Below are 13415 nucleotides of genomic sequence, written 5' to 3' on the forward strand. Positions count from 1 at the left end.
TTTAGGGGCCCCCTGATACCAGGAATTCAGATTGGCTGGGCTACAGAAGAAGAAGGACTCAAAGAGCCACGAAAAGCAAGAACTGAGGAGGAGCAAATGACTTGGCCCCAACCATGCCGGCCTACCTGCCGTCTGTCGTCGACAATTGCACCAAAGATTACTCGCCCTGCAGAGGTTATGCCTCCAAACGCCAAGAGGACCGCAAGCACTTCGAGAAGTAACCAGGATCTCCTGTGGAGTAGCAGAGCTGCTTCCCTGCACCCTGCAGGCACCAAAGAAGATTCACGAGTACTCCGGATTGCCGATACGCAACACCGGACAGCACCACTGCACCAGTGTCCCCTAGCCCAAGTTGAAGTGGTTCACTGGTTCCAGCATGGTCCCCAGGCCCTCCAGAGCCAAATCACACCTTGGGCTTGCCAAATGTGGACTTTCTGACGCCACCTGCAGACTTTCTGCAGCCCCCCTCTAACCCTGGGTATTCCCTACATCAGAAACAATGGCAAAAGATATCACTGCACCCGAACCCCACAGCCCGAGGCCAACGGTGTCCCTATGTGCCAAAGGATCACAAAGTTCGAGCCCTCTCTCTGGGTTCCCCCTGACTGGCCCCCCGGTCCTTGCTTAAAGCCTCTTTCTGACTGTACTGATCTCCATTGAAAGGAATGGGACACCTGATGCAGTAACACACCTCTGCACGTGGACGCCCCAGAACACCCCATGAGGAATTGTTGGTGTAGCCTTAGAGCTTGCCCCATACTCACCTCAAGTCCAGAAGAGCAGTCCTTTAAGTCATTGATAAGTACCCATATGCAGTGTCTGTTTCTTTCCCATAGAATAACATTGGGGCACAGAGGCTGAAAAGCACCTCTGCAGCCAGATGCCTCCTGAAGTGACCTGTTGGTGTTGCTTTGGACCTTGCTTTATCCTTATCTTGACTCCAGAAGATTGGTCCTGTAAGTCTCTTCTAAGTACCTGTATGCAGTATATGTTTTTCCCTCACACAATAACATTACCGGTCCAAAAATTGCTCTGTCAACTTTTGATGATCCTAGTATCTAAATTCATATAAAAGTACCTATCTTTGATATAAATTGGTGTTGGATTTTATTTATTGAGTATGTGTCTCACTTTTGTGCAGTAAATGCTTAGCACTACCCTCTGATATGCCTAACTGCTCTCCTACACTACCACAAAAGAGAGCATTTGGATTGTGATTTGTGCCTCTGTAATTCATTGGGGTTTGCCTGGACTCTTTGCACAGTGTACCTCTTTTTGGTCCACTATATGTTTTCATATACATATTTCATGTTTTCTACAGCACAGGGAAAACATAAATATTACTCTGTCCCTTGGATACCATGGTTTGTGAGGTTCATTGAGGTGCAAGATGCAGAAACATGGAGACTTGGCAGTTTATTTGGGCACTTTTGAGTTATATAAATACCTGTTGGAAGATGTTCTACATTCTTTTCACTTTTTTTTTTTACTGTACAAGAAGGTTTAGACATTAGGCAAATATTATCTAGGGCCTATATGTCGAAGAAGGGTAACTCAATGGTAAGGGCAGACAGTACTGCCTTTATAGCAGCTGGTAACTGATCATCTCACAGTAAGAATATGTTTCTTGTCATAGCTGTACTATTGCTAATATGTGCTATAAATGCAAGAATTAATTGTGGACACAAAGCTGTCTGATGATTTGCATTGCTGCATGTGTGAAAATACTGAATAAATTATGTATTTATGTTTTGTAGTTTTATTTGAAGAAAAGCGGTGTGCAAGTGTTCCAGCAGAGCAGTCGTGGTGAGAACATGATTTTAGAAATCCTCTCTGAAGATGAATATGAACAAGTGGGTACATAAAAAATACTGCATGTTTTCAGTTGTAAGACAGTATTCTATGTCAGATGTGATCTTCTGAATACTGTTGCTTTTTCTTGTCATCCCTTACCTTAGTTGTAAGACACATTGAAGTTTCGTAGCAGGCCTGTGGCTGAAGACAAATTAGTGTTTTGTTACAAGGTGTTTACCCCTACGTTCAGACTAGATGGCGGTGTGCAAATATATAACTGGGGTGTGCTATGCCAAAATGCTCCTATTTTCCACAACCACTGCATCCTTTTGGCACATCTAGAAAGCCATTCACTTGTGTTGGTGGCTATGGAATATTGACGTATTTTAATTAATTCAACTTTCCTTTCCATCGAAAAGGAATCTCTCTGGTATATTGGTATTCATGAAAAAGTAATTAGTATTTGTAGGGGATTACAGTGTACCAAAATCTGCTAATTGTCTTTGTGCAGATGTTTATAATCCTAGTTTTGATGGATGACTTATATCCATGATGTAAATTTCACACAAAATGCAAAATATAATTTAGGTTCAATTACAAGTTGATCAACACTAAAATAAAAACATGTATTTGTATACTGCTGAGAAAAACGTATGCTTTTGTGTAATCTTTATTAAGGTTTATACTGTTTTCTTTTCTCAAACATGCTTTTGGACATTTTCTGGACAACATGTTCTCACTTATGTAATTTTGTCACCATGGCACTCCTCAGAAGCTATTCTCATGGGTGCCTTAGGGGAGCTGTTTTATGCTAGAGACAATGCATGCACACTAATCTGTTTTGCTGCTAATGCAACTTTTGATGCTGTTGATCATCATAACCACTCATGAAACCCTAAGATCTTACAGCTCACGTATATGGTGGCGCTCTACAGTGATTTGCTTTGTTTGAGTAGGAAAGTGGATTATTATTGGGGTGGACAAGTCCCACCTCAAAAAATAAACCCATCACCTGTTAGATGTCACACACATTATAGAAAATAAACCTGTGCTCAATGTTGGTAATGTGACACAAAGCAGTCAGGCTTAAATCAGAAGGGAATGTGTAACGTAGTGCAGTGCACGCAAATAGAAAGTCACCACAAAAATTCCACCTCCAATTTTAAAATAGTAACTGATTTTATAATTAAAGACCAAAATGACAAAAATCCAGTAGAGAAACTAGAAATATTTATTTTCAAATATATATGTGGAAATAGTTCCAAAAAGCACCTATGATAACCCATAGAAGCAGCAAGCCAGGACCTAGTGTAATTTGACACCAACCACAATGGATCCCTGGAAAGATATAGTAAGTGGATTGGTCCTGGTGAATGTCTGGATGCTAAAAGGTTTGAAAAAGTTTTGAAGTCATAGCTTAGAAATGCACTTTGTCACTATTTGAGAAGAAACATCCTCCCTGAGTGGGCCACCACTAAAATTGTAGCTGCCTCCATGGAACCGAAGGCCGGTTACTTCTGCTGCCGCCCTGAAGCCCCAAAGCCTTGGAGATTATTTGTTGAAAATGTTATCCTTCCCAGTGCGGGATGGAACTTAGTCATTTTTTTCAGTTTTGCTGGGAGCCTTCGCCAGGATGAAGCTGAAATCTAAAGCGATGCTATGGAACTGGTGGTCAGATACTTTTTTTCAAAGGCCTTGAAGCGCTGGAAGAAAAGTTTTTTCAGATTTTCTCAACTTTTTGCTGGTGCCCAAATGACAACAGGGGTGGCCTTCTAAGACTCACAAGACCTCAGGGGAAGGCACCTGGAAACTCAGGATTTCAGGCCGAGGCCAACAATCAAGTCCAGTTCAGGTCCAATTGCCACTGGTTAGCTGGATGCTTCCAGGAAAACACCTTTTGAAGCATTTTGTGTACCTTTTACCACACAGGTCAGCCAACTGACCCTAGGAGTCCACTTCTTGGTCCTGGGTTCATGAGTAAGCAGGTCCAATTCTTCAGGGCTCCTCTCAGGTTACAGCAAGCAGTTCTAGTCATCTGCTAGTCTTCTGCTGGTCAAGTAAGTGTTCTGAGGGTAGCACCTTGTTCTGCCACATGTATTCCTGGCACCAGCTAGTGGGTGGAGGTGATTCCTGGGCACTCTCTAACCAATGAGGTAAAAGTTCCTGGGGCAACCCTACCCACCTTTTCAGCTGCTTCTGTTTTCCTGACTGTGAACAATCCCCCAGTGCCCCTCAGTCTCAAAATAAAAGCTGGGCAAACCATTCTTTCCTTGTGCAGAGTCTGTGTACTCACCCAGAGGTGTGACCAGGTTAAAGAGCAGTACCCTCCTCTGTGGTCATTCAAAACTGGCTCTAGGGGTAGCTTTCCTTCTTCTGAGTTTGTGGCCAGCCTGGCTAGGGGGGATGAATGTTCGGATGTTTCCAGGTGTCACATAAAATTTACTTGTGAGAGCGAGGGCCCTACAAAGTAAAATAGGTTTTTGGGCCAACCCCAATTGGTCTTCCTGCCAGGGCAAGAAAACACCTCCCTACTGACAGGCCATTGCTAATGCTCTGGGATCAGCTTTGACAATTATTGTGTGCCTCATTTCAGCCAAATACTGGCTGGGCAGTTTCTGGAGAAGTATTGCTAACAGGTCTCCAATTGCTTGAGGCAAGACAACTTTCTAAAAGGTACATTTACCTTATATTTAACAGAAATCCAACCCTTTACCATTGGATTTAGTTTTTAGTAAATATAAATATGAATCTTTGAATAGAGTCTGTAGCTGGTACGGAGCAAAAGTTATAGATTAAATTGCAGGAGGGGGTATCCTGTAGTGGCTTAAATGTGGACCAGAATCTCCTTCCAGTATGTGGTAATGAGGCTACAGGACCACCAGCTATGATGAAAATCTGCTACCTCGAATCCACATGTCCAGCAGAGATTTGGAGGGGTATATAGTCGAGGGACAGGCCAGTGTGTAAATACCATAGAAACAGGACTTTGTGCACTGTTCCCGGTGAGAGATGCTTCTATAAGTTTAACGTGTGTTGCGCCAAAGAGTGTCCCACTGCTTTTAGGAAATAGTCTCTGCAGCCTCAGCCTGACAGTGAGATTTATATATGTGTGGTTTTAAGTAGGTGTAGAGAGTTGGAGAGTTCTATATCTGTTGGAAATAAGTACCTTAGAGCCAATGTACGCTCTTCACACCAATTTATCAAAGGTGGGTATAGGGTCTGATAGCTGCAGGATACTTGGAGGGGTAAAGGGTAACGCCACTGGCAGTACTGAAGTCTCGTTATTTCAGGTAGTTTCAAGCCAGCCTTACCCCGGTCGAAGGATTTGATGGAAGTTCACATAATAATGTCTTGGAGGGTCTTACAATTCTGGCTGCCCAGCTATGGAAAGATTGAGGTGACAATGCAGTTGTGAAATCAGGGTTGCGGACAGTTGGCGTGTTGGGGAAAGGAAAGGTGGTGAACCCCCTCCTGAGTGCCAGTTTGTCTCAGAAGTCTAGTAACTTCTTGGTAGGAGTAGCTATATATGCACTGCCCAGCCTGGCATGTTTAGGAAGCCAAGCTAGATCCCAGAGAAGGCGGCAGGCCACCGCCGGGTCCATACGGAACCAATGTTTCTTACTTTCCCAGACCACCCACTTGGAAAGTGTCAAAGGTGAGCCTCCCAGTAATACTCGATAGGATTGGGGCATGCTAAACCAACCTTCTTGCAGGATTTAATCAATAAGGAATTGGTGATTCTCTTCCAGGGGATCCTCATCAATAGTCATAAACATTGAATATTCCCGCCCTTGTGCGGGGACCCCGGAGCATATATAAAATACACACATATAAAAGTATGAAATATGCACGAAAAATATATATATAGCATTTTTAGTAGACAAATTTTCATACTAAACTCATAAATACGTGTGTAAAACAGCAATGCAGACTATAATCATAAACAGGCTAAAATGCTTTATTTTTATGGAGTTTTTATTTTTTTTATTTTTTAAATTGTCCTTTTCAAAATTACAATAAGAGAACATAATATTTACCAAAGCCCCATAACTGGGCCTAGGGAAATAAGCAGTAGTAACATCAAAGAAAAAGAAGAAAAAACGACATTGAAAAACAATGGAGCATTCTTAGCCAATAGGCTGCATGCAGGTTAACACAGGAAAACCATAAAAATTCTGGCACTATGCCTTTAAGACCCTGAGCACCTCCAGTATCCCACCATGCCTCAGGGGTGAAGGAGAGGAGACAGTTGGTTCACAGTTAGGTCAGTTCTTTTTTCCGGCTTCTTCTGAGAGGATCGTGGAGTATTGAGCTCTTAGTTTTTCTGAGTTTTTCTCAGAAAAATACTTCAGATCAGTGTTTTTTCCACCTTTTACTCAACATCTAACATCATTGTCTGAGTCTGGACATTTTTTCCTGACTGAAAAATGCCTTCAGTTTTTGTGAAATGCCCTTCCTGTGGGAAGAAGAAGGCCCAGTCAGATCCACACACGCTCTGCATTGTGTGCTTGCCTCAGAGTCACTGCCCTGACACTTGCAAACACTGCAAGAACATGTCAAAAAGAACTCTGAATGACAGGGAGAAGATCAGGCTTCATGGTCTTCATGGGAGGCAGAAAACATCATCCTCTTCGCTTCCCAGGCAACCAACAAGCCATTCTCAGGAGAGACATCCTAGATCGAAGTCAGCAGGTAGGAAGATACCTGTTTGTTCCCCGTCAACGTCATCGCTGCCACCATCACACCGTTATAGATCGCCGTCGACGGCGGCCCGACCGACGTCGAAGGACACAGCGTCGAGAGAACATAGCCACCGCAGGGGCAGATCTCCGTCGACGGCAACCCACCGATCGGCGTCGAGCCATCACCGGCGTGCCCATTCGCCGCCGAAGGCCTCGCACCCCTCGACGTCAAGGAAGGCGACGTCGAAATCGCCTCAGCGGCGAGAGCGAGGACATTCGACGGCGAGGCACACGACGGCGAGCAGGTCGCGGTCAAGGGATCGCCGGTCAACGTCGAGGCACTCAACGTCGAGGCAAGGGCAACCTGCGGTACTCCCTTTGACGCCGTTGCAGCTGTCGACGTCGACACAGGTTTTACCTGTCTTACAGGGAGCAGAGCATCGGCTTCCGCCGGCGGATAAGACCACTCCAACATCTCCGGTGGTCTCCATAAGAAGTGGTTCATCTCGGTCGAGAGCTGCATCGTCTGGGCATGTCTCGCCCATCAACTTGTCACTGAGGTGGTTGGAGAGCCTCAATAGACCGATGGCATCCCCGGACTCGCAGTATTCGAGGATGTACTCTCCTTCTGACTCTCTCCCGAGAACACCATCGCCAACAGCGCGGGCAGGACAGGCTCGTTCTGCTTCTCACTAGTCGACCACAAGGCCTGGGCGCTCTGCTACGGTATCTCGGAGCAGGTCACGCTCCCAGAGACGATCTAGGTCACGGTCACGCCATCACAGAAGGTCTCCCTCTTGGTCATCGTCGGGGTCCTCTGTCAGGCAATACTCCCCCACCTTAACGGATTCTCCACCAGCTAGAGTCTCCACCAGCTAGAGTCTCCCCGGTGGACGACATCACGACCTTTAACGAGGTGCTTCTCAGGGGAGCACAAAAACTAAACATTGAGGTTCCAGAACCGTCAACCTCCTCATTCGTCATCTTTGAAACCCTGCAGCATAGGGCGGTTTCAAAAAAGCTGCTGCTGTTAGTGCCTGGTCTGTTACAACCAACCATGGACACCTTTTTAGCACCAGCCACCCTCAGATCAGCTCCTGCTAGGATCTTGAAGAAATATAAAGCGCCTGAACAAGATCCTTTGTTCCTCAGAACGGATCTGCTGCCGGACTCAGTCATATTGGCCGCAGCCCGAAAAACGCACTCAGTAGCATTATCCTCCACGGTTCCACCTGACAAGGAGAGCAGACATCTAGACTCTCTGGGGAGGAAAATGTGTGGCACGGCGGCTTCCATGATGAAGGTCTCCAGCGCTTCTGCACTCCTAGGCAGATATGACTGTTCACTCTGGGACTCTCTGAACAGGTTCGCAGACAAATTGCCTAGGGAGGACAGGCAGGATTTCCAGGAGATCCTTCAAGAGGGATGTCTGGTCTCCAATCGGATCATCAGCGCAGCAGCAGATGGAGCAGACTTAGCTGCACATCGGTACGCACATGGGGTTTGTGCAAGAAGGTCTTCCTGGTTGAGACTGACAGGATTGAAACAGGAAGCACAACAGCGTATCCTAAATCTTCCGTTCAACGGGAACTCGCTGTTTGGTACCCATACAGACGAGGAGATGGCGTGCATGAAGACGGAAGTGGATACCATGAGAGCAGTAGGCCTGGAGAGAAAAAAGGACTTCAGGCGAAGGTATCGGCCTTACGACAGGCGCCCTTACGACAGGCGCCCTTTTCAGCTGAGGGTTCAAACCCCTCATTGGTCCCAGAGGCCACAGCAGAGGCAAGGACGCCCACTTTTTCAATCCCGTAAGGCCACGAGGGACCGAGGGTCAAGTAGATCACAGCAGTCCACACCAAAAACTCCAGCAAAACAATGAGGACTCGCTTCCCTTAACACCGTGCACCACTCCGGTGGGGGGGGGAAGTCTCACAGAGTTCATTCGCGAGTGGCGTGGTATAACAAAAGACAAATGGGTGCTCAACATTGTCGAGAATGGATACTCCCTTCTTTTCAGACAACCTCCTCCTCACTTACCACCAACCAAATGCAATCCGTCTCACATGAGCCTATTGCGCAAAGAGGCTCACGCCCTTTTACGGAAGAAAGCAATAGAAAAAGTTCCAGTCACGCACAGAGGCAAGGGGGTATACTCCCGTTATTTTCTGGTAGCGAAAAAAGGTCGAGAGGGAGTTTTCAGACCTATTCTGGACTTACGACTACTGAACAAGTACATAAAAAAGCAAAAGTTCAGGATGCTGGCTCTTCACCAGATTTTCCCTCAGCTACATCGGGGAGACTGGATGTGCTCCATCGACCTGCAGGATGCGTATTTTCACATCCCTATCATTCCCAAACATCGGAAATTCCTAAACTTCCGGATAGCCTCACAGCACTATCAGTTCAAGGTGCTACCATTTGGCCTGAAATCTGCCCCTCGCGTTTTCTCAAAATGCGTGGCAGTGGTAGCGGCACATCTACGGAAGCAAAAAATCTTCATTTACCCATACCTAGACGACTGGCTACTGAAAGCCTCCTCTCCGGAACAGGCGAGAAGCCCTCGGGACATAGTACTCAGTGTTTTCAGGTCTCTAGGTCTACAAGTCAACTACCAAAAGTCCACCTTGATTCCAAAGCAAAATCTCCACTATCTGGGAGCAGTACTGGATACAAAGCTCGAAAGAGTGTATCCTTCGGAGGAACGACTATTATCAATAAAGAGAAAGTGTCAAGACCTGCTGAAGTCTGACGCACCTACGGCCCGTCAGGTGACATCTCTACTGGGCTCCATGGCCTCGTGCATTTTCATTGTCCCGAATCTCCAAGAGGCTCTGGAAAACAACTGGAACCAGAGCACAGGCCGCTGGGAGGACAAAGTGCGACTTCCGATAGTAGCACGTCAGTCGTTGCAATGGTGGATGCACATGCCTCACCTGTCAGTAGGAGCTCTGTTTCACCAGGTAATCCCATCCGACATGCTGGTAACGGATGCATCTCTTCAGGGATGGGGAGCTCATCTAGGTTCCCTTCAGACTCAGGGCCTGTGGTCCGACAACGAAAGAGAGTACCACATCAACCTGCTGGAGCTCAGAGCAGTCCATCTGGCTCTCAAGTCTTTTGCTCCATCGATTCAGGGGAAATCTCTCCTAGTACAAACGGACAACACAACCACAATGTATTATTTGAACAGACAAGGAGGAACGAGATCCCTGCCCTTATCTCGGGAGTCTCAGACAATCTGGCATTGGCTCCTAGCGAGAGGAATGTTGCTTACAGCGGTTTACCTGCCAGGTCAACAAAATGTGGAGGCAGACTTCCTGAGCAGACACCTCGAGGACGCCCACGATTGGGTCCTGCACGACGAAGTGCAGGACAGACTATCTTTCGAATCTGCTGCACAGCTTGTCACCGTAAAAAAGTACTGACTTAACTGTGAACCAACTGTCACCTCTCCTTCACCCCTGAGGCATGGTGGGATACTGGAGGTGCTCAGGGTCTTAAAGGCACGGTGCCAGAATTTTTATGGTTCTCCTGTGTTAACCTGCATGCAGCCTATTGGCTAAGAATGCTCCATTGTTTTTCAATGTCGTTTTTTCTTCTTTTTCTCTGATGTTACTACTGCTTATTTCCCTAGGCCCAGTTATGGGGCTTTGGTAAATATTATGTTCTCTTATTGTAATTTTGAAAAGGACAATTTAAAAAAAAAAAACAAAAAAAAAAAAAAAACTCCATAGAAATAAAGCATTTTAGCCTGTTTATGATTATAGTCTGCATTGCTGTTTTACACACGTATTTATGAGTTTAGTATGAAAATTTGTCTACTAAAAATGCTATATATATATTTTTCGTGCATATTTCTTACTTTTATATGTGTGTATTTTATATATGCTCCGGAGTCCCCGCACAAGGGCGGGAATATGCAATGTTTATGACTTTGATGAGGATACCCCTGGAAGAGAACTAGGATTTACAGGTAAGTAACTTATCCTTCTCGTTTCCTTTCCATTCCAAATGAATGTCGTGCCGCAAGCAAGTGATATCATCTTGCGGGATCGGGTAGGCAAGAACTGGAAGAGATACAAGGCCCGTGGCAGGACATTCATCTTTGACGTTGATGCAGCCCAACCAGGAGATATGGAGGAGCTTCCAGTGCCAGAGTTCTTCCAGGATAGACCTCTGTGGTTTCAGCCATTTGGCCTGCATCTAGGAGGCCAAGGTGGGAGTTTGATTAAGGCCAAAATATCGGATTGTGGCATGGGCCCATTGGAATGGCACTAGTGTTAGCAGCGCAGGGAGATCCCATTTGGATATAATAATATGTAGGATTTTGTTAAATTGATTTTGAAGCCAGACACAGACTTGGACCTGGCCAAGCTGTCAACAGTAGCTGGTAGAGAGGTAATGGGTTGGCTGACGGTAAGTAAGAGGTCATCTGACAATAAGCAAATCTTATGCTTCTGGCCCCCAAAAAGAATGCCAGCATCAATTACACTTGAACAGATTGAGATGGTCATGGGTTCTACAGCTAGGGCAAAAAGCAAGATTTTAGCGAGTGCTGCTTAGTATGTTAATGAGGGTCGTTTGTTGTCCGTTGCAACAGACGGTAGCCATCGGGGCTACATCTGAGGGCATACATTTATAAATCATGCCTGCTCAAGACCAATCTTACCCAGAACTGCCTAAAGGAATGCCCAATCCCACCTTGTCAAGGGCCAGGATATTGTGATGGTGGACTTTTTCCACTAGGTGTGGCACCTGACGCAAGTTGTCCACCCCTTGCTGGTTGAATATGAACCCTACCTGGTCTGGGACAATAAGGCAAAGGAGGTAGTGCTCCGACCATATGGCTTGTACCTTTGTAAATATTTTGGCATCAGTGTTGAGGAGAGCTATGGGGCAATAGGATGGGCAGTGGGTCGGGTCCTTTCCCACTTTAGGATTAAGAGAAATTTTGGCTGCAGCCATGGAGGGTGTAGGGCCTGTGTCCTGAGTAAAGGTGTTGAACAACTTTAGCCGGTGGTCCTGCATGGTGGGGGGAATATTCTCTAAACAAGCATTGGCATAGCCAGTAGGTCTCGCCTTTGGGACCTTATATGTATTTAGCCATACAACACATTAAACCTTTATCAGAAATAAACTGTGGGGCTTATTTACAGCTCCCTTGTGCCACAGATGTATCACTTTTTATATCAGAAAATCGTCCGGATACTTTTAGCGGCTAGCATCAACGGGTCCCAGCTCTGTAATATTACCCTTGAGATGTGCCGAGATAGCCCCAGTGCCCTGGTTTAATGACCATGCTCCTAATCAGGACCGTGTCCCATAATAAGTTAAAGTCCCCGCAGACTAAAATGCCGCCAACTACTCCTGCCAGCTGGCCTTGCAGCGTTTGCCTAATGTATAAATCTTGTACATGGTTGGGGGCATAGACATTTAGTGAGGGCATGTTTGCTCCTAAGCACACTCTCTTTCAAGTTGCAAATCTTTGTGCCTTGCACCACCCTCGAGACGGAGCAGAAGTCCGCCTTGCACAGAATACCCACCCCTGATGTCTTAGTATCTCAGCAGGCACTTCGGGTGCACATTCGGTGACAGTGGGCCCTCACAAGATGGGTCTTTTGAAGGAGAACCACATCTGGGTCATGGTGTAGTATGTATCCCCCATACCTGCTTACGCTTGCCATGTGAGTTAAACCTGTGGATATTCAATGAGAGCAGTTTAGTTCCCGTGGATGGGTTTGTTGTGGTGGAGGGCGCATACTTGTCTTGTCATGGACGCATGGTTGCAGGGAGGTACGGTTCGTAGGCGAGGGGTGGGCTCCATCAGCATCTTGCATCCCTCCCCCAGTGCTATGGATGGATAGAGTGGGTCCTCCTGGAATAATAGCTTTTAAAGGAGATGAGAAGCTTGTGAGTTGTCCAAGCAAACATGATGTCATAGAGTGTGCAGGACAGAAAAAGCAGCAGTAACAAACTCCCTCAGTGGTTGACCTAGGAAAAGAAAACAAACAGGAGGCCAAGGGCCCAATGATATGTTCCACATTTGCAGAGATCGGCGTAGTCCTGCAGGTCGCGGTGTCTGTTGCCTGGGGTAGAATCCTAGGCTATGGTGAAGTAATATCTCAAAGTTACAGGGAGCCAGAAGTAGAGAGATTAGAAGAGGCTCCATCCCCATATTGTGGAGATGTTTAATGATATCACGTTTGGTTTTCTGAGACGCTGCTTCCTTTTGACGTTTATCTGTACGTTAGGTCTGCACTATGGTCCAGACAGGGTGTAGTCTTTCCCTCGCTGGCAAGTGGCATGGCGAGGGTTCCCTAATCTGAGAGTTTGCTTCGCTTCCGCCAGAGACCAGCTGGTGCGTTGTGTACCCTCCCAGGTAAACAATAGGGCAAAAGGGTGACCCCATTGGGAACAAAAGTCCATCTCTCGTAATTTGTTGGTGATGGGTTTGAAGTCATGGTACCTACGCAGAGTGATAGGCGAGAAATCTTGGTAGAGTTGAATGATGTGGCCATGAAACACTGAAACACCAAGGCCCTCATTACAACCCTGGCGGTCGGTGTTAAAGCGGCGGTAAAAAAACAATTTGAATTACGACCACGGCAGAAACCCGCCAACACAGACAGCCACTTTAACACACCGACCGCCATGGCGGTAGCAACAAACACTGCAGCAGTCACCGCCAGCAGACAGGTGGAAGACAATGTACCGCCTACCCCAACACAACCCGCAAATCCGCCAGCTTTTCTGGGGTGGTACCAACGCCATCAGAAGCACAGCGGAAACAGTCTTTGGAAAGGAAACCACTCACCTTCCGACAATCAACGAAGAACCAGGACGCCATGGAGCCCGAGCTGCACTTCCTACCCATGCTGGCCTACCTCCTCATACATGAGGAATATCACAGGAGGTGGCGGCGACGACCACAGTGAG

The 13415-nt window shown here is 46.5% G+C and overlaps 1 protein-coding gene across 1 annotated transcript in view; it reads left to right on the forward strand.

The window, feature by feature from the left end:
* Positions 1-13415, forward strand: part of XRN1 (5'-3' exoribonuclease 1) — an 838379-nt gene that overhangs the window by 154064 nt on the left and 670900 nt on the right. The window contains exon 18 of the mRNA XM_069213922.1: positions 1758-1853. Coding sequence (XP_069070023.1) covers positions 1758-1853 — 96 coding nt within the window. The remainder of the gene's footprint in view (positions 1-1757; positions 1854-13415) is intronic.

Source organism: Pleurodeles waltl, chromosome 11 (assembly GCF_031143425.1).
Source record: "Pleurodeles waltl isolate 20211129_DDA chromosome 11, aPleWal1.hap1.20221129, whole genome shotgun sequence".
Taxonomy (NCBI): Eukaryota; Metazoa; Chordata; class Amphibia; order Caudata; family Salamandridae; genus Pleurodeles; species Pleurodeles waltl.